The sequence below is a fragment of the Xenopus laevis genome, chromosome 6L (assembly GCF_017654675.1).
Source record: "Xenopus laevis strain J_2021 chromosome 6L, Xenopus_laevis_v10.1, whole genome shotgun sequence".
NCBI lineage: Eukaryota > Metazoa > Chordata > Amphibia > Anura > Pipidae > Xenopus > Xenopus laevis.
This window is the reverse complement of record NC_054381.1, coordinates 74741153-74761373: the sequence shown is the minus strand read 5'-3', so window position 1 is coordinate 74761373 and position 20221 is coordinate 74741153. Positions and strand designations below refer to the sequence as shown.

Sequence of the window (20221 nt, the reverse complement as noted above, 5' to 3'; positions counted from 1 at the left end):
CCAGTCTAAAACTGAACTAAGCTCTCTTAGAACCTGGGGGAGTATGCCATCAGGCCCTGGAGCCTTGTTTACATTAATTTTTATTAAAGCTTTATGAATCATATCCTGAGTCAGCCACTGAGCTGAGTCATTAGTGCAGCTATAAAGTGAGCCTGGGAACTCAGACTCCTCTATTGCATACACTGAAGAAAAGAACTGATTTAGCACATTTGCCTTTTCTGTATCTGTTACAACCTACTGGTACCATTATTTAATAGAGCAACAGTGAGAGCTAAATCAGTCGTACAGGCTGATACATAAGATAGCTTTAAAAAGGGGTTGGATGGCTTTTTAGCAAGTGAGGGAATACAGGTCTATGGAAGATAGCTCATAGATAGCTGCTAGTTGATCCAGGAACAAGTCCAATTGCCATTTTGGAGTCAAGAAGGAATTTTTCCCCCCTCTGAGGCAAATTGGAGAGGCTTCAGATGGGGTTTTTTGCCTTCCTCTGGATCAACTAGCAGTTAGGCAGGTTAAAATAAAGTTCAAAGGTTGAACTTGATGGACGTGTGTCTTTTTTCAACCTGACTTACTATGACATTATACATAAGCTTTCAGTTCAGGGCCTAGGACAACAGTAAATTCACGGGTCCACACACACACTCTATATATTTGCAGTCGGGGATGTGGCCCCTCTCACCACAAGATCAAGAGCGGTAGATATAACACGTTACAGGGCCTAGGACAAACCAGACACAGCGCCTGCCCCCCCCCCCCGCTCCAGCACATACCCATGTATAAAACAGAATTCACCTGTCACTTTCTCATAGCTCTGCTGTTTCCACATTTTATTATTTTCCTGTTGTTTCTTTTGCTTGCTTTTTCTATTTGATATAATCCTTAACTTCTGCCTGTCATTTTCAATTTCTGCTTCTTCTTAATCCTCTCATTTACCTTTTAACTTTTTACCTTGTTTCATTTCCCAGTGTGTCAGATACCATTCTAGCCTCAGTTGACCAGATACTGTTCTTTTTACTGGTCTCCCCATATGCTATTTCCTGACGTCCCCTCTTTCCTGATATTTCTCTATCTTTTCCTATTCCCCGTTTCCTACTGTATATACCACACTCTGAGTCTATTCTAACACTTGTGCCATTATCTTCTGTCTCCCAGATACTGTGCCACACTCTCCTTTAGTGTGCTTCCCTTTCTTTCCATGTCCTCTGCCAATCCTGCCCCTGTCAAATTACATACAGAAATTATTCTGAGGGCCTCAGAATTCTCAAATGTATAATGTTATCTTTCCTTTTGAAAGTAGCGAGTTTATGTCCCCACCTTAAACTTGGCTGATATCATAAAGCTGGCCATACATTTAAAAATTGGCCCATTTGGCAAGGTTGGAAACCAAGGGGATCTTTTCCTCCTATCTTTGCACCTTGAGGTGAACAGGTTATGTTTCTCTCTATGCACAATGTTCCTAAACAAAATGTCTCATTATGCTATGCAGGCAACGATGCAAGTTAGGAAGAGCTCAGCTATAGTGTTCAAGTTCTGCTAAATGTTGTGGCCCCCTGGTTCCAGCGCTTATGGCTGGTGCATACCTCTGAGATGCTGAAAAGGGAAAATCATACTAAAATTGTTATAAGAAAGACTTAACCTCATCTGTGTCCCAAAAATATTCTTGTGGGGATCTCTGTGAGGTTAAATAAAACATTGTTTGTGTGATTATTTTAATCAGCAAAATAGACTGAAACCACAATTTTACATTCACTTACTTTTAGTTTTTCCTCATTTCACACCATTTTTGTGGCCCTATCAATATATAATACATAATGCATTTTCCTGGTTTTACAATTTCTTGGATTTTACTTTTTTTTTCTGCTCTCTTGAAAAACTAAAAAAAAGGTATTTATTGTATTAATTTTTATAACACCATACCAGAACCTTCTACATACATACACAGTGTAAGACTGGGACACCAAAAAACCTTAAGCCAGGGGCCCACTTTCAGCAATACCTCTATTCTACTTGTCACTTTTCTTTACACACTATAAACTATTATTCCATCAGTGGAATCAGTGGATGGGGTTAAGGTTTTGAATAGAGGGATCCCTCCTTAAACACGCAGCAGTGCTTGTTTTTAAGTAATTATGATGCTATGGCATGGTGTTGAATAATTATTGCCTTTTTATAAATGTTGATCTTTCTCATGTAATTACTTCTATTACATGAGAAATAGTATTTGGGCTTATGGACTGGGGGTTGAGTCCCAATTATTTGTATATATAATTTCAATTGGTCTGCTTGTGGACACCCCAACCCATTTAGTCCAACATCACTATTATTATGGTATATCAGTATCTATACCTTGCTTGAGAAACTAACTACTTAATGCTTATGATAGAAGCATGCCATGAAAGTAGCTAGTCTTACTCCAAGTTTCTCTTATGTCATACATAATATAGAAAAAAGGTATTTGGTATAATACCGTATATACTCGAGTATAAGCTGAGTTTTTCAGCACCCAAAATGTGCTGAAAAAGTCTACCTCGGCTTATACTAGAGTCAGTACCAGACACTGCAGACAAGCAAGCGATAAAGCCAATGCGCACCCGATAACCGCGGGCGGGTTCGCGTTCCATATTGGGGGTCCGTGGCTGGTACGGGTCGGGTGTGGGTTATGCTGGGGCACTAAAATAATAAATAGGGTCAGACAGGACAATGTCTATGCAGTTCCCTGCAGAACAACACACAGAAGTGACTGGCCCCTCAGTACCTGGGATTGTGTTAATGCTGCTCCTGCAGGCAGCGCTCACAGACCCACATAAATCTAAAACAGGCAGCTTCCAGAGTCCGCATAGGTCCCCCTTCTCGCCATGTCCGCAAACATCCCTGCCACAACTGCGACGTTCTCCATCAGATCCTCCTGGACTCTGTTTTCCTCTTGCCCAAGTTAAGAACAAGTTACTCCCTGCCAGGGGTGCTTCGCCAATGAGGCAAGTTGAGGCTGTCGCCCCCACTAGGTACCAGGGGCAGCAAAAATGCTGCTCCTGGTACTTAAAAAGCGAATTTCTGGGGGGGCAGCAGCAACTGCTGCTGCCTCAGGCGGCGGAGGGAACAGGATCGCCTCTGCTCCCTGCCCGCTCAGCCTCTGCGGCTCTCAAGAGACTTTCAGCAGGCAAGATGGCAGTGGGCAGTGGAGAGTGTGGTACGGATTACCATGGTAACAGGGCAGCTTAGTAATAGAAGCTAACCAGGGGTGATGATTAGCCCCTTCCCTGCTGAGAGGGAGTGTGACTGCTGAATCAGGGTACGATGGAGACAGCAGTTATTCTGAAGAAGGTATTTTGCCATACATTTATCACATAAGTTCTAAACAGTGTTATCATCACCATCCTGTTGTTATATGGCACCTGGGAGCCGACAAAAAGGAAGATGTGGGTGGTACAGAGTGAAACGGAGGCAGCAGGAAGGCATTATCATTTATTATCAGGCCCAGGCAAGTTTACTGTACTGTTGTTTAGGTAGGCTGTGGCTAGTGCTAGGTGCCTAACTCACCTGGAATAGGTAGGGCACTGGAACTGCCAGGCTGCTTTGAACCTCAAGTGATACTAGGTGATGCTTGACAGAGAGCTCTGCCACTTGGGCGATCCTGGCCCATTTGCTTCTGCTGCCCTCCCCCCCTCATCTTTTTGGCTCTGGAGGAGGTTGTGGGTTCCACGATGCTAGCCCAGAGAGGCACAATTGTGTTCTCTGAGCTAGAAGTAGTTGCTGCATTTGAGATCAGAGTACTATCATTTATCTATCTCTCATATATCTATCTATCATCTATCTATCATAATCTATTAACTATACATTGATATAGTCTATCAACTATACATCCACTATGCACTGTTAGACTGGATGATGAAATGTACTGCAGAGTATGTAACATTGTTTGAAATATTTGCTATATATTTTCATATAACCCAGCTATGAGCTGAGGGGGACTCAACTAAATGTTGAACTGTAAAAGGGGTCCATAACCTAAAATGGCTAAAGGCCTTTGCTGTAGTGTATTACTGATTTTGTCATTAAAATTTGTACTAACATTGAGCTTATTGATAGTTACATTGTAATTATTTAAATGATCGTACTTTGCACCCTAGTGTAACTATGAGTGTAGAATTTATTGTTTTGATTAAGTTGTGATCTACAATATGCATTGTATTGCATCGATATTTAGTACATGAGGTATTGATTGTGTAAAACTGAAAAAAAGTTGCACAAAAGCCCTAAGGAATTTCCACTCCCTGCTTTTATTGAGGTATTTTCACACTAAACAAATTAAAAGTACAAGATGATGTCTGGAGCCTGGAATATCTTTCAAATAAATTGGAATGCTGTGTGATCGTAAGGAAGCATCTGCTGGGGATTTTCTATTCCACTATTATTCTTTTGTGCATTATCAGACTTCAGACAAGAGGTCTGTGCTGCCTCGCAGATTTCTAAAAAGATCAGAGACCTCCTGCTCAGATGTATCTGACAATGTACTGTTTTAATTCACATGCAAATTGCACCAGAGAATGAAGGAAAGTGGTCTCTCAATGTGATTCTTTTTTTCCTTCCCTGCAATTCCTTGTCCTAGATCTATATTTTTCCTGTGTTTTGTGTCACTCTAAATAAGATGGTTTCTAACACATACAGGTGCATAGGTAGATGTTACTCAGAAAGCCAGAGTTTTTAATACAAGTATAATTTGTACTAAAAGTGAAACTTTATTCTGAGCATATTCACATGATTGCAACTTAACATAGTTTTAGCCAAAGCTATTTGCACTCATAGAGTTTTATTAGTTTACCCTTTAACTGCCTTGCAATAATTGTCTCTTTTTAAGCATTTGCCTTAGAACTAAATCCCTACAGCAAACATATGGTAGTTAATTTTGTCAGCATGGTAAATGCTTCCTTTTAAAAGAAAACATCATTAAAAAAAACAAAGTTCTGAAAAAGCAAGATATGTTTAAGTCTTTGAATGTTTGGGGTTAATTTTTTTTCCTTCTTATAGTTTTTTTCTATATTGACTACAGGGCACGACAAGCAGATCAGCTCATTCATCTGGATCTGAACCCTCACAATCACATGCTGCCTCCCAGTCAAGAGAGTCCTTTGTGCCAAGCCATGGGAGTGCTTTCCATTTGCCTGATTCCCAGCATTCTTCAACACTTTATTATTCAAGCTCTACATTGCCAGCACAGAGAGTAAGCTCTCCCTTATCCATGCAGCAAGTAGGGTCCCCATCTAAACTGCAGAGGGTGGGATCTGCCTCAGAAAGCACTGGATACAGTACCACTCAAAGGGTTTCCTCACCTAAGCAGTCCCCAAGCCGTCTTGCAAAGTCCTACAGCACCAGTTCGCCAATCAACATTGTGGTGTCATCTGCGGGACTTTCCCCTTCATCTGTACGTGTGACCTCTCCACCTACCATTCAGTCTAATATATCCTCTTCACCTTTGCATTCGTTGAGTTCAACCATTGGTACATATGCAACCTTGTCACCTACCAAACGCTTAGTTCACAACTCGGATCAGTACAATAAGCACTCACAAGAACTTTACGCCACTGCCACACTGCAGAGACCTGGCAGTTTAACAGGTAAACAGTTTTTGTTACACTAATTCTTTTATCTAAAATCTAGCAAAATATTCTGAATGACTAAAAACTGAAATGTGGAATTTACTGAACAATCGCGAGAAATATACAAAATGAATTTAGTGGGTGTTTCAGTTCATCAACATCTGGGGAATCAAAATTAGGAAACCAATGCTATGAATTAGGAAACCCAATGTTTACCTCTATACACTGGCTTATCAAGTTAGCATGTAGCACTCGCTACAGATCTGTACAGTTTCTTTCTTTCTTTTGGTAAATTTTTAATCCCATTCACCTGCTATTAAGAGATGCATGGGCTGCTGGAATTGGGGTTCCTTGAACTACTGGAGGGAAATTTATACAAGGAGAAGGAACGGGTTTACATTTCTCCTTAAAACTATGCCATAGCTTTTATGATTAATGCTTCATTAGGATGTTTGTTTTTTTTTTCAATTGTAGTATACGAAAGTATATGATTAGCCAATTCAGGGAATTTTACTCTGCACTCCATATTTCTAGCAGTAAATATGGGGTTTGGAAAAAACTATGTGTTTGCATCCTCTAAAGCATTATGTTTCATATGGGAAGTAGATTAAGTCTGGGAGTTATTTTGCATCAAAAGATCTGTTTAAGAATGAGTTGTGTGCCTGTTTGTAATTACGGTTGTCTGTTGTACAAAGAGACATCATTAAAGGGAATCATTGAGACCAGTCCTAAATAGCACAATTACCCAATTTCAGGTCCCAGCTCAGGCGTTAAGAGTTCCTGCCCCACAATGAAGTTGTATAAAATTAAACGGTTTCCCACAGCTCTTTGGAGAAAAAAAATGCCTATGCAAAAAGGTTTTTTTCTGGAGACCAGTAACTGTATCTGTTGCAAAGTCTGAATTCCTGTCTTTAGCATGGCTCCAACCAATTGCCATTGTAAGGATGACAGGATTACAATTATTAAACATTATTCCAGTTAGAAAAATGTTGCAGCCATTTGAACTCTGCGAACTATAAACCCCATCAATCCCAACAGCGAACAACAACATAACAGCTGGAGCACTTCAAGGTTGACGTCCATGCTTTCATGCTTTGATTTGTAAACAGAGCATGCTGGCACATAAATACTGTGCTGTGATACAACATAGATATGTTAATGAGAGGCCCCTGGCTAGTGTAATTACCAACACTTTAGGCACAATGCTTTGTCATGCTGGCACTTCTGACAGCATAGAGGTTACAGCTAATGTGGTACATTAGCAAAGTTCCTATAACTTTCACATCTTAAATGCTGGCCAAAATTACTTTTTTTTTACAGTTTTATAAAATTGTCTTAATCCTGTGTGTGTGACCTGACCAGCATATTTGCAAATGAGAAATTATTTTACTTGACATTCTCTAGACTCTTTTCTGCTGCTGGTGGTCTTTGTGTGGCTTAAACAGGCAGAAATCTTTTGTGCAAGGAATACACTTTTAACTACTCAGACTCAACACTAGCACATCATTTAGCAAATAAGTGTGTCACTGTTCCAGACTTACAGTAAGTAAACTTGCTAGAAAGAAGAGCACACAATGTTTATAGAGTTGGTGTCCAAGTTTTCTGAGCTGCTACTGGAATACATGAAAGCAGGGATCATCTGGAACCTTGAACAGGTTTAGAAAGGTTTAGAATCCGGGGCCCATTTAACAAACCAAACTGCAAAATGTGGATTTACTGGGCCTTAACATTAATGTGTCTCTTTTCAGCTCTACCACCTCCCTCTCCCTTCTCTCCATGCATGTGAGGGGTGTGGCCCTTTTTCCCTCCTTTAATAATATTTTATTCATTACTATACAATAATTTTTACTTACTTGAACATCTTTTTAAAAATACTGTATTGAGTTCCCCCATATTTTCTTGACAGTTTCTTTTGGCAGCAATTCCCTTTCACAGTCTCACTTTTCTCGGTTTTTTCTATTGACATTTTACAGAGTTGTAGGTCACATTGTGGAGTTTTTTTCAGAAACTAGCTAATTAGCATACACAGAGCATTTAGTTGAAAATGAGGAAAGAAGGGTATTGTCAGTTTAGTGTTGGCATAAAGATTGCAACTTTTGCATACTAGAATTAATCCGGTTTAATACTACGTAATTAGGCAAATACCAGTGCAGAGTTGGTGGTTTCTGTGGATTCATGGATTGTACAAAGTTTATGGTTGTATTGCTTCTGCTAAAGTTAATTGACTGCTTTAGAGAGAACCCTAGTTTCTATGTTGTAATATTTCACTGGAAAAAACACTATACCATAAATGATACACAGTATTATGTAGCCTCTGTAACATTCTTCTTTAGGGCTCTGCACATTTTTCCCTAAATTGGGAAACTAGACAAAAGTAGCATATGTTTTTTACAACTTTCTTTAATATCATGCTGAGGCATTTTGTCCTTTATAAAGCTCTTCACAATTCTTCTTTGTCATTTTGTGCAAAGTAGAACAACTTCCTGACTAAATGAATACTTTGCATGACAATAGTTTTATTCTAGATGGAAACAAAAGACCTAGGATTTATTGTATTGTAAATTCTGTTTAGATTTAGAAGATTTTTAATCTTAAATAAGCCCCATGGAGCCAGAGAATCTGTGTTGAAAATCCACCTTTTTTTGGCTGTACCAACTGTATACATTAAACATACAGACTTCATGAAATAACAAATATTACACTACAGCTAATATTTTTTTATCACTTCATTCAGATGCTCAATTTTCAGCTGTTTTACCTTATTTCCGCCGTTTCAGGGCCAAGCCCCTTCATCAAGTGCTACCTAACGAAATAAGATGTTGCGGAAATAAGGTAGGAGAATGCATTGTCGGATGGTGTTGCAGCGTTGATCCAACATGACACGACTGTCGGATGCAGACGCTGCACACTCCATCTGCATCTGACAGTTGTGTCGCGTCGGATCAACACTGCAACTTCATCCGACATTTCAATTACTTACCTTAAGTAAGCATCCAACGGGACGCCTGCGTTTTTGCCCAAGTGTTGGATCGCGTGGAAATCGTCTGTGAAGTCCTACCCTTAAGGATTGTTTCATCTGGTTTTGTAAGAAAGATAGCAATTATCCAACACCTGGTATCTGTTTTTACAATTCAAGTTCTGTGCACATTTACTTTTACCTTTCTGTGCTCCGCAGTAGACAACACACAACAGAGGGGATTGGGGCAGGTGGTTTATTAAAGCTAAATGCTAATAAAAGTCAAGCAACCCATAGTATGCAACTGCAACAGCCCCTGTCTGTAAGTGTGAGTTGTATGTAAGTTGGTGTATGTAACCTTAAAAGGGTGGTTCACCTTTAAGTAAAATTTTAGTATGTTATAGAATGGCCAATTCTAAGCAACTTTTAAATTGGTTTTCATTAATTATAGTTTTATAGTTATTTGCCTTTTTCTTATGACTCTTTGCATCTTTCAAATGGACGTCGCTGACCCCTTCTAAATAGCAAATACTCTGTAAAGCTACAAATGTATTGTTACTTTTTATTACTCATCTTTCTATTCAGGCCTCTCCTATTCATATTCCAGTCTCGTATTCAAATAAGTGCATGGTTGCTAGGGTAATTTGCACCCTAGCAACCATATTGCTTAAAATGCAAATTGAAGAGTTGCTAATTAAAAAGCTAAATAACTCAAGAACTGTAAATAATAAAAAAATAAAACCAAATGCAAATTGTCTCAGAATATCACACTCTACATCATACTAAAAGTTATTTCAAAAGTGAACAACCCCTTTAAGGGGGTTATATATAAAAGGTCGAATTTTAGATCTCTGTGAGCTTTGTTAGACCTCGATTTAACTCTAATGAACTCACAACTCGAATGGTTTCTAATTTAAGAAAAAAACATCATGAAGGCTATTAACATCTTCAAATAGTTCAAGGAACCTCTGCTATTGATTTTTACATGACCTCGACAGGTTTTAGATGGTGTATATTCGGATAAGAGCAATTTCCATCTTCGGAGTATAATAAATCTTAAAAAATCAACTTTTTTTAAAAAAATTTTTTCACATTTTGCTTCCAAAAGAATTGATTTTTTTTTTAAAAATGCCCTTGATTTTTTTTTTAAAAATGCCCTTGAAAACTCTTAATTTATTGTGGGAAAAACAACTTGACCTTTAATAAATCTGTTCCTTAAAGTCTTTTCTTCACGAAAACTGACAAGTGAGAAATTTAGATGACAATTTGTTCATGTTTTTTCTGACTCTTATATATATATTCCTTATTTTGAGGAGTGAATAGGCCATAGAGAATGATTTTGAAATTTTAAAATTCTTGAATAAGTCCACTGTTAGGTAGCACTTGATGAAGGGGCTTGGCCCCAAAACATTTGCTGGGATCTAACCTTAAATAAAAGGAAAAATTTGGAGTTTTTTTGCAGAAGCATTGAATTGAATGTGCCTTTGTTGCTATTTTTGGTTGCACTGTTGGGATTATATCATAACAGAAATGTATGGTGTACCCACTGGACAAAATGATTCTTGTTGCCACTAAGCTTTGAGTTATTTATGGAATGCAAGAAAAACTTGAGTAAAATGATAAACTACAAAAAAATTGTGATCTGCAGGAACAAAGTTTTCTTGAAGTATCTCTTGACCTTTACAAGTCTGACTAACCCCCTGTGATAACCTGCCTGGAGTTGAACTAGGGACCTGGTGTTCCTGTGCTGTCTGCATTACCACTGCTCTATTAGAGCAGAGAGCTAAGGCCCTGGTTCACTCCTGTGGTTATGCTTGGTAATTGCTGGTAAACATGGCTTGTTTCACCTGTTACAAACTTGGCCACAGGTGATACGTGTAAGCCAATTGACTGGCTATAAAACCTTTTACTCTGCTCTGACTCATTGCCCAGTATAGGTTTATGTTCCATAGTTCCTGGGTGCGATATATTGTCTGATCCTGTTATTGACCACTGCCTGACCTTGACCTTGCCAATCTGCTGCCTGAACTGACCTTCCTGTGTTAAGATTCTGATTCTGTACGGCGCTTCTGTTTTGTGTATGACATTGGCCCTGGCCTGTGACCTTTGACTACGCTTTGGCTTCCTGAATTGGTACAGTACAGTCTGTTTGGTTTTGACCCGGCCTGTCCCCTGACCTCCCTCCTTGTTCTCCTTTCCATTTATATGTTGCGGTTCCCTCGTCAGCCCAGAGCTTTCCCCTTGGTCCTCTCGCGTTAAGTCCTGGCGGCATAGAAATAGTAACTACAGTTTGTGGAGATAACAGAGCTACCTATTAATGTCAGAACATTAACATTCATCTTTGCCATTGTGGTTGAAAACTAATCCAGTTCATTAACCCTTTAAGTGCCACAGAACGTAGAATCTACGTTCTGTGGAAAAGTAACTTGAAATGCCACAGAACGTAGATTCTACGTTCTGCAGCACTTCCGGGTTCTGGAGCGGAGGAGCGGCTGTTAGAGCCGCTCGCTCCGTTCCGCTTCGATCCCCTGCCCCTAGGCAACGAGCAGAGCAGGGGATCGAGTGGCCCCTGGGGCGCGATCGCCCAGGGGCCCAAAAACAGCAGCAGGCACGTGTTCCTTACGTGTCCTGCTGCTGCAGCCTGCACTGCGCCATCCAGCTCCGCCCCCACAGCACAGAGACACGCAGATCGTCGCAGATGTCTTCCTGGGACCCCTCCACATCGTGTGCAACAGTCTTCAGCGACTTTTTCAGGTTAGTGCAACAATTACACACACAAACACACCAACACACACTTATTACAGTAATACACACTTAGATTCACACTTACACACACTTACACATACATTTTTGGGGATTGGGGGGGTCACTTACACTCACTGCACTTACACACACGTGCACACGCACACACGCGCACATAACATGTAATTTACCATTTGTACACACGCACACGCACATACATGGCATTGTGGCTTTTTTTTTTTTTTTCTTATCGCATCGTCTCTTTTTTTTGCTGAAAAAAATGTTTTATTGCCATTACGAATAGCGAATTCGCTAACCGTACTGTGCAATATCTTTTGTATGTTATTTCGGTGATTATATTGCAATTTTGGGTATTTTGGTGCATTTTTAGCCATTTTATTGAATTTTTAGCCATTTTATTGCATTTTCAGCTCTGCATATGTTGTGTTCACTTGTTTCTAGCCGTATAACCTGTTTGGCCCAGCTAAAATATTCAAACTGTGATTCTGATGCCCGATAACACTATTCTGGAAAAAAAACATTGATTTTTGTGGTTTTATTGGATTTTTTTTCATTTCACTCTTTACTGCCTTATTTTGTTTTGCCTTGTAAATTTTATCTACTATATATCCATTTGGGGGTCTCTGTGCGCCACATAGTTTGGTATATCTATGCATATTGGGCATCAAAGTGTTCAGTAGACCCCTGGCGTTCATATTTAGGATGTTTTATGCTGATACGTTACGAAATGTGGGGCATATAATGGGGTAAAATTCAAGCTTTGTGACAATTTTCAGAAATTTGATAAAAACCGTTATGTTCAGCATTGCTTTGCAGTTTGGCAGTTTGTAGTAGAAACACTTATTTACCCATATTGGATTCGTCAGAATGTGTACTTTCTGAAAATATATGGTTTTCTGGGGTCTCTGTACTGTTAGGGGGGTCTAATGTCGCATAATACACACACCAGGTGCTTATATTGCAGCAGCCAGCACGTCAGCCGTGAAAATGTATATACACTATTGTCATTTGGTGGTCTCTGTGCGCCACATAGTTTGGTATATCTATGCATATTGAGCATCAAAGTGTTCAGTAGACCCCTGGCGTTCATATTTAGGATGTTTTATGCTGATACGTTACGAAATGTGGGGCATATAATGGGGTAAAATTCAAGCTTTCTGACGATTTTCAGAAATTTGATAAAAAACCGTTATGTTCAGCATTGCTTTGCAGTTTGGCAGTTTGTAGTAGAAACACTTATTTACCCATATTGGATTCGTCAGAATGTGTACTTTCTGAAAATATATGGTTTTCTGGGGTCTCTGTACTGTTAGGGGGGTCTAATGTCGCATAATACACACACCAGGCGCTTATATTGCAGCAGCCAGCGCGTCAGCTGTGAAAATGTATATACACTATTGTCATTTGGTGGTCTCTGTGCGCCACATAGTTTGGTATATCTATGCATATTGAGCATCAAAGTGTTCAGTAGACCTCTGGCGTTCATATTTAGGATGTTTTATGCTGATACGTTACGAAACGTGGAGCATATAATGGGGTAAAATTCAAGCTTTGTGACGATTTTCAGAAATTTGATAAAAACCGTTATGTTCAGCATTGCTTTGCAGTTTGGCAGTTTGTAGTAGAAACACTTATTTACCCATATTGGATTCGTCAGAATGTGTACTTTCTGAAAATATATGGTTTTCTGGGGTCTCTGTACTGTTAGGGGGGTCTTATATCGCATAATACACACACCAGGTGCTTATATTGCAGCAGCCAGCGCGTCAGCCGTGAAAATGTATATACACTATTGTCATTTGGGGGTCTCTGTGCGCCACATAGTTTGGTATATCTATGCATATTGGGCATCAAACTATTTAGTAGACCCCTGGCGTTCATATTTAGGATGTTTTATGCTGATACGTTACGAAACGTGGAGCATATAATGGGGTAAAATTCAAGCTTTGTGACAATTTTCAGAAATTTGATAAAAACCGTTATGTTCAGCATTGCTTTGCAGTTTGGCAGTTTGTAGTAGAAACACTTATTTACCCATATTGGATTCGTCAGAATGTGTACTTTCTGAAAATATCTGGTTTTCTGGGGTCTCTGTACTGTTAGGGGGGTCTAATGTCGCATAATACACACACCAGGTGCTTATATTGCAGCAGCCAGCGCGTCAGCCGTGAAAATGTATATACACTATTGTCATTTGGGGGTCTCTGTGCGCCACATAGTTTGGTATATCTATGCATATTGGGCATCAAAGTGTTCAGTAGACCCCTGGCGTTCATATTTAGGATGTTTTATGCTGATACGTTACGAAACGTGGAGCATATAATGGGGTAAAATTCAAGCTTTGTGACGATTTTCAGAAATTTGATAAAAACCGTTATGTTCAGCATTGCTTTGCAGTTTGGCAGTTTGTAGTAGAAACAGTTATTTACCCATATTGGATTCGTCAGAATGTGTACTTTCTGAAAATATCTGGTTTTCTGGGGTCTCTGTACTGTTAGGGGGGTCTAATGTCGCATAATACACACACCAGGTGCTTATATTGCAGCAGCCAGCGCGTCAGCCGTGAAAATGTATATACACTATTGTCATTTGGTGGTCTCTGTGCGCCACATAGTTTGGTATATCTATGCATATTGGGCATCAAAGTGTTCAGTAGACCCCTGGCGTTCATATTTAGGATTTTTTATGCTGATACGTTACGAAACGTGGAGCATATAATGGGGTAAAATTCAAGCTTTGTGACGATTTTCAGAAATTTGATAAAAACCGTTATGTTCAGCATTGCTTTGCAGTTTGGCAGTTTGTAGTAGAAACACTTATTTACCCATATTGGATTCGTCAGAATGTGTACTTTCTGAAAATATCTGGTTTTCTGGGGTCTCTGTACTGTTAGGGGGGGTCTAATGTCGCATAATACACACACCAGGTGCTTATATTGCAGCAGCCAGCGCGTCAGCCATGAAAATGTATATACACTATTGTCATTTGGGGGTCTCTGTGCGCCACATAGTTTGGTATATCTATGCATATTGGGCATCAAAGTGTTCAGTAGACCCCTGGCGTTCATATTTAGGATGTTTTATGCTGATACGTTACGAAACGTGGAGCATATAATGGAGTAAAATTCAAGCTTTGTGACGATTTTCAGAAATTTGATAAAAACCGTTATGTTCAGCATTGCTTTGCAGTTTGGCAGTTTGTAGTAGAAACACTTATTTACCCATATTGGATTCGTCAGAATGTGTACTTTCTGAAAATATATGGTTTTCTGTGGTCTCTGTACTGTTAGGGGGGTCTAATGTCGCATAATACACACACCAGGTGCTTATATTGCAGCAGCCAGCGCGTCAGCCGTGAAAATGTATATACAGTATTGTCATTTGGGGGTCTCTGTGTGCCACATAGTTTGGTATATCTATGCATATTGGGCATCAAAGTGTTCAGTAGACCCCTGGCGTTCATATTTAGGATGTTTTATGCTGATAAGTTACGAAATGTGGGGCATATAATGGGGTAAAATTCAAGCTTTGTGACGATTTTCAGAAATTTGATAAAAACTGTTATGTTCAGCATTGCTTTGCAGTTTGGCAGTTTGTAGTAGAAACACTTATTTACCCATATTGGATTCGTCAGAATGTGTACTTTCTGAAAATATATGGTTTTCTGGGGTCTCTGTACTGTTAGGTGGTCTAATGTCGCATAATACACACACCGGGTGGTTATGTTGCAGCAGCCAGCGCGTCAGCCGTGAAAATGTCTATACATATTGTCATTTGGGGGTCTCTGTGCGCCACATAGTTTGGTATATCTATGCACATTGGGCATCAAACTATTTAGTAGACCCATATGTTTATATTTAGGATGCTTTATGCTGGTAATGATACATGGACAATACGATGCTGGAAAGTTGAAGCTTTGAGGCAATTTTCAGATATTTCACCAAAACCGCCAAATTTGGCAAAGCCTTGCGACTCAGTAGTTTGGAGCAGAAAAGCATGGGTACCCATTTTAGATTCTGTAGAATGTGTACTTTCCAAAAATGTATGGGTTTGGGGGGTAAACATATATTTCTGTGTTTTTACCCCACAAAAATGCAGTCAATGTGTTGATTTTTCATTAGCTGAAGTTACCCACAGGACAATTTGTATGTGCTAACTTCATTTTGGGGCCTCTAAATGCCATATACTTTGGTAAACCTATGCACAGTGGGCACCAAACTGTTTGGAGGACCCCTGGCAATCACAATTTGGGTGCTTTTTTGTGATACGTAATGATACATGGGCGATATGATGCTGGAAAGTTGAAGCATTGAGGCAATTTTCAGATATTTCACTAAAACCGACAACTTTGGGAAAGCCTTGCGACTCAGTAGTTTGGAGCAATAAGGCATGGGTACCCATTTTAGATTCTGTAGAATGTGTACTTTCCAAAAATGTATGGGTTTGGGGGGTAAACATATATTTCTGTGTTTTTACCCCACAAAAATGCAGTTAATGTGTTGATCTTTCATTAGCTGATATATTATTCAAATTGCAGGTGAGTGATTGCTCACCAAAGTTAATCACATCTCAAAGGAGATAATTAACTGATTAAAATACAACTGTCACTTAAATTAAAGTGCACTTAAATATGGAGTGTGAGAATTGTCTGAACAGAAACCAGGTCTGGGGATACTGAGCAAAGTACCCCATCTATTGCCCACTGGTCAGCAAATTCTTTCAACCGACCAGTAAACACTGCTTGGGTGTACTCTGCTCGGATGCGGGAACGCACCAGCACTCGGAACAAGACCTCTGCTGGCAGAGGATTCCCACCTTCCAAACATTGCTTTCTAGATTTATGGATGACTAATTTAGCTAAAGCCAGGAGCAAGTTGGAGAGAAGGTCTTTCTCTTTATTGTCCCGGGATACTGGGCGTCCAAAAATATAAACATGAGGGGAAAAGTGTAACCAGAACTGCAGGTAAATCTTCCTCAAAAGAGCCAATAGAGGTTGCAGTCTGGCACACGTAAAATAAGCATGAAACACAGACTCTCCTTTGCCACAGAATGGACAAGCAGCTGGGGAGTCTGTAAAACGAGCTAAATACTCTCCCGTGCTCAATGCACCATGCAGCACTTTCCAACTCAAGTCTCCAGTTGGTCTAGGCACCAAACTGGAATAAAGAGCTTGCCACTGAGGTCTTTCACCCTCATTAAGCACACGTCTCCAGATGGTATCATATCGGGAGATGAGGGCAAGGAAGTGTACAGTGTGAAGCATTAGAGAGTACAACAGCTTTCTTGTTATATCATGAAAGCGTGTCAATGGAAAATTCTCCAACTGGCTCAAGTTGGGGGAAGGAGGTGCTTGGGGGGATTGACGGGTTTTAGGTGCTATTATTATGTCTGGAGGTGAGGAGTTCCAAGGTGGACGTGGCTCTCCAGCATGTAAAACTCCATCAATGAAGGTGTGAGAATCAGGAGAGATTGTGTCCTTGATTTCCTTGAGAAGACGGTGTGGAACCCTAGTGGTGAGGAATCCCATGCGTTGCATAACTGCTTGAGAGTCCACCCAATCTGATTTCTCAAAATCCAGGAGATCTCCAACTCTGGTTAACCGAGCCTGGCAAAGGCGACGTCGGATGCTGATGGATTCTAACATCCTAGTCTTAAAAGATGGATTGTAAAGTAGGGGCTCATTTAGAATGTCTTCCCCTTCAATGGCTCCTTGCCTTAACACGGATACCATGCTCCAGGTTTTTAGCGTGTCTTGGTAGTAAGCCGGCAGGGTTGAAAGGTTTCTTAGGAAACCCTCAGGTTCAATTATAAACAATTGCCGGTCATATCCCATATTTCGTACCTGGCGATAAAAACTCGATGCTAGAGTACACCACTGTGGAGAAGGATCTGCATACAAGTATCTCTGTATTTGCTGGAGACGGAAGGTGTGCACTTGAGAACGTATACACACGACTCCCTGCCCTCCCTCTTTCAACGGGAGGCTTGAGACACCTGCAGAAACCCAATGCTTTCCTATCCAGAGAAAGTCCAGTAACCTTCTCTGGATCTTAGCGATGAATTCTTGGGTTGGGCTAAGACATATCAGCCGGTACCAGATCTGAGAGGCCACCAGCTGATTAATCACCAAAGCTCTCCCCCTCATAGAAAGTACTTTAGCAAAACCCTTCCACTTTCCAAGGCGCGTTAGAACACACTCCTCAAGTTCAATGAAATTCTGTGAGACAGGATACTCCTCAGCTGATAGGTAGACGCCTAAATATTTAATGATTTTACTCTCCCACGAGATGTCACGAAAAGCAGGAGGCAGGAAATCTACCTTTAGAGAACCCTCCAGAAGGCCTGAGCTCTTGGACCAGTTGATCCGGGCAGATGAGGCAGCAGCGTAGACTTCTTGACACTCTTGTGCCCGCTCAAGATCAACTAGGTCCTGGGCCACAAGAATTACATCATCAGCGTAGGCTGAGAGAACCACCCTCATGTCAGGTTCTTTGAGCACCAGTCCCGTGAGCCTTTTCCTTAAGAGACACAGGAAGGGCTCAATGGCCAGCGAGTACAGTTGTCCCGACAAGGGGCATCCTTGCCGAACTCCTCGTCTAAAGGCCAGAGGTGCAGTCAGAGACCAGTTGATTTTAACTAAACACTCTGCAGAGGCATACATTGTTTTCAGGTAGCCCACAAACTGTGGGCCAAAGCTATAGGCTTGCAGAGTGCCTATAAGATATTGGTGATCCACCCTGTCAAATGCCTTCTCTTGATCCAGAGAGAGAAAAGCAAGAGATAGACCAGTCCTTCTCGCAAAATGTAGTAAGTCTCGGATTAAAAAGACATTATCAAAAATTGTCCGACCGGGGACTGTATAGGACTGGTCAGGATGAATCACCTCTGCCAGCACAGATTTGAGCCTAAGTGAGATAGCTTTGGCCACGATCTTATAGTCTGTGCTAAGCAGTGAGACTGGTCTCCAGTTCTTAATAAGACGGAGATCCCCCTTCTTAGGAAGTAGTGATAACACTGCTCGACGACACGAAAGTGGCAACTCACCTTTCTTGAAGGCCTCAGTTAGGACCCTATGGAAATCAGGGCCCAGAGTATCCCAAAAGAACTGGAAGAACTCTATGGTCAGTCCGTCAAGCCCAGGAGATTTATTGTGGGGCATTAAACGGAGTGCTTGAGAGAGTTCATCTAGAGTGATTGGTGTTTCCAACCTCTCTTTTCTCCTCTCACTGACCACTGGAAGCCCATCCCATAGCTCCTCACAGGCATCTGGAGAGATGGGATCTGGAGAAAAAAGGTTTTGATAGAAGGACCGGGCTCTGTCCCGGATAGCCTCCGGATCCTCAAGGGGGGTTCCATCCTCCGCAAAAAGGCATGTGATTTGTTTTCGGTTCCCCTTCTTCTTCTCCAGAGCATAGAAGAATCGGGAACCACGATCCATATCACAAAGTAACTGCATCCGGCTTCGCACAAAGGCACCACGAGCCTGTCGTTGTTCCATGTTACGCAGCGCTTCTTTCTTTTCTAGATATTCACACTGAAGGGCTTGGTATTCAGAGCCTGATAGCCTTTGCTCAAGATCAAGCACCTCCCCATTCAGTGCCTCAATCTCTGCATTGCGCTGCCCGCTCACACTTTTGGTATACTCTTGACACAAGAGCTTTAGGTGAACCTTGCCTACATCCCACCACTGGTTCAATGTGGCAAATTCATCCTGAAAGGCCCTCCAGCCTCTCCATGTATCCCGGACTGACTTTGCAAAACCCTCATCTTCTAATAAACTGTTGTTAAAGTGCCAGTAAGCAGCTTTTGGCAGAGATGATGCGATTGACATTCTCAGGGATACACAATTGTGGTCTGAGAATGGTGCCAATCTAATGGTGCTCGACTGGGCTCGTGACATGAGATGGCTCGATATATATATCCTATCAATCCGGGATTGAGAAACATGACCATCTCTCACCCTGACATAGGTAAAAGCAACCGTCTCTGGGTTCTGTTCTCTCCAGACATCAACCAAGGAGAAATGAGCAATTAGTTCTCGCAAAACGGACTCAGACGAGTCTATTTTCTTGGGTACATTGCGATCTCGAGCATCAAGGGTGTAATTAAAATCACCCCCTATAATCAAGGCTTCATCAGAGTCAATTGTCTCCATGTAGGCTGACAAACTTTCAAAGAACCGTGCCCTCTCTGGTCCGGTAGTAGGAGCATACACATTCATTAGATTATATGTTCTACCTGACTCCCGGACCCGAAGATGCAATAGACGGCCAGAGATGACAGAGGTAGCATTCAGGACCTCTGGCTGGAAGGAATCTGAGAAAAGGGTCACCACCCCGCATGATGTCCAAGTGAGGTGATTAAAAAAGACCCTTCCCTTCCACTCCAGATTCCAGCTTGCTTCAAGCTCTGGAGTGGTGTGGGTCTCTTGGAGGAAACTCACAGAGTACCCTCCTTGACGAAGAAAGGAGAGTACCTGAAACATTCGGAAAGGATTCCGACAGCCATTAGTATTAAGTGTGCTTATACTCAAGGCCATTACTGAGTCTTAGGAAGTGCTTTAACCTTCATCAAGGTCTGATGAGACAAACATTTTTTGTGAAACTTCATTATACGGAGATATTCCGCTGTTCCATAGTTCTTGGCCTCTTTTATGACCTTAATGTATTGTCTCACAGAATTGATAACTAAAGGCAAATCATGCCACTTCTCCAGAGCCATGTGCATCTTCTTCTCTAATTTAACACCAAGGGTGCTCTCAAGAAACTTTTTGAGTTCCTCAGCAGGGATGATTGGGGTAGAAGGATTTGCCACTCCTATGTCAACCTCCTCTTCGATGTTCCCCTCATCCATGAGCTCTTCCTGGCTAAGGGATTGATAATCTCCCCTCTCCACTAGAGCTTTGAGAA

General features: G+C 41.0%; 1 protein-coding gene across 10 annotated transcripts in view; it reads left to right on the top strand.

Moving 5' to 3' along the window:
* Nucleotides 1-20221, top strand: part of LOC108718510 (catenin delta-2) — a 757810-nt gene that overhangs the window by 459285 nt on the left and 278304 nt on the right. For all 10 annotated transcript variants that reach the window (XM_041566188.1, XM_041566184.1, XM_041566181.1 and 7 more), the window contains one exon: nt 5048-5612. In XM_041566188.1, the coding sequence (XP_041422122.1) occupies nt 5048-5612 (565 nt within the window). The remainder of the gene's footprint in view (nt 1-5047; nt 5613-20221) is intronic.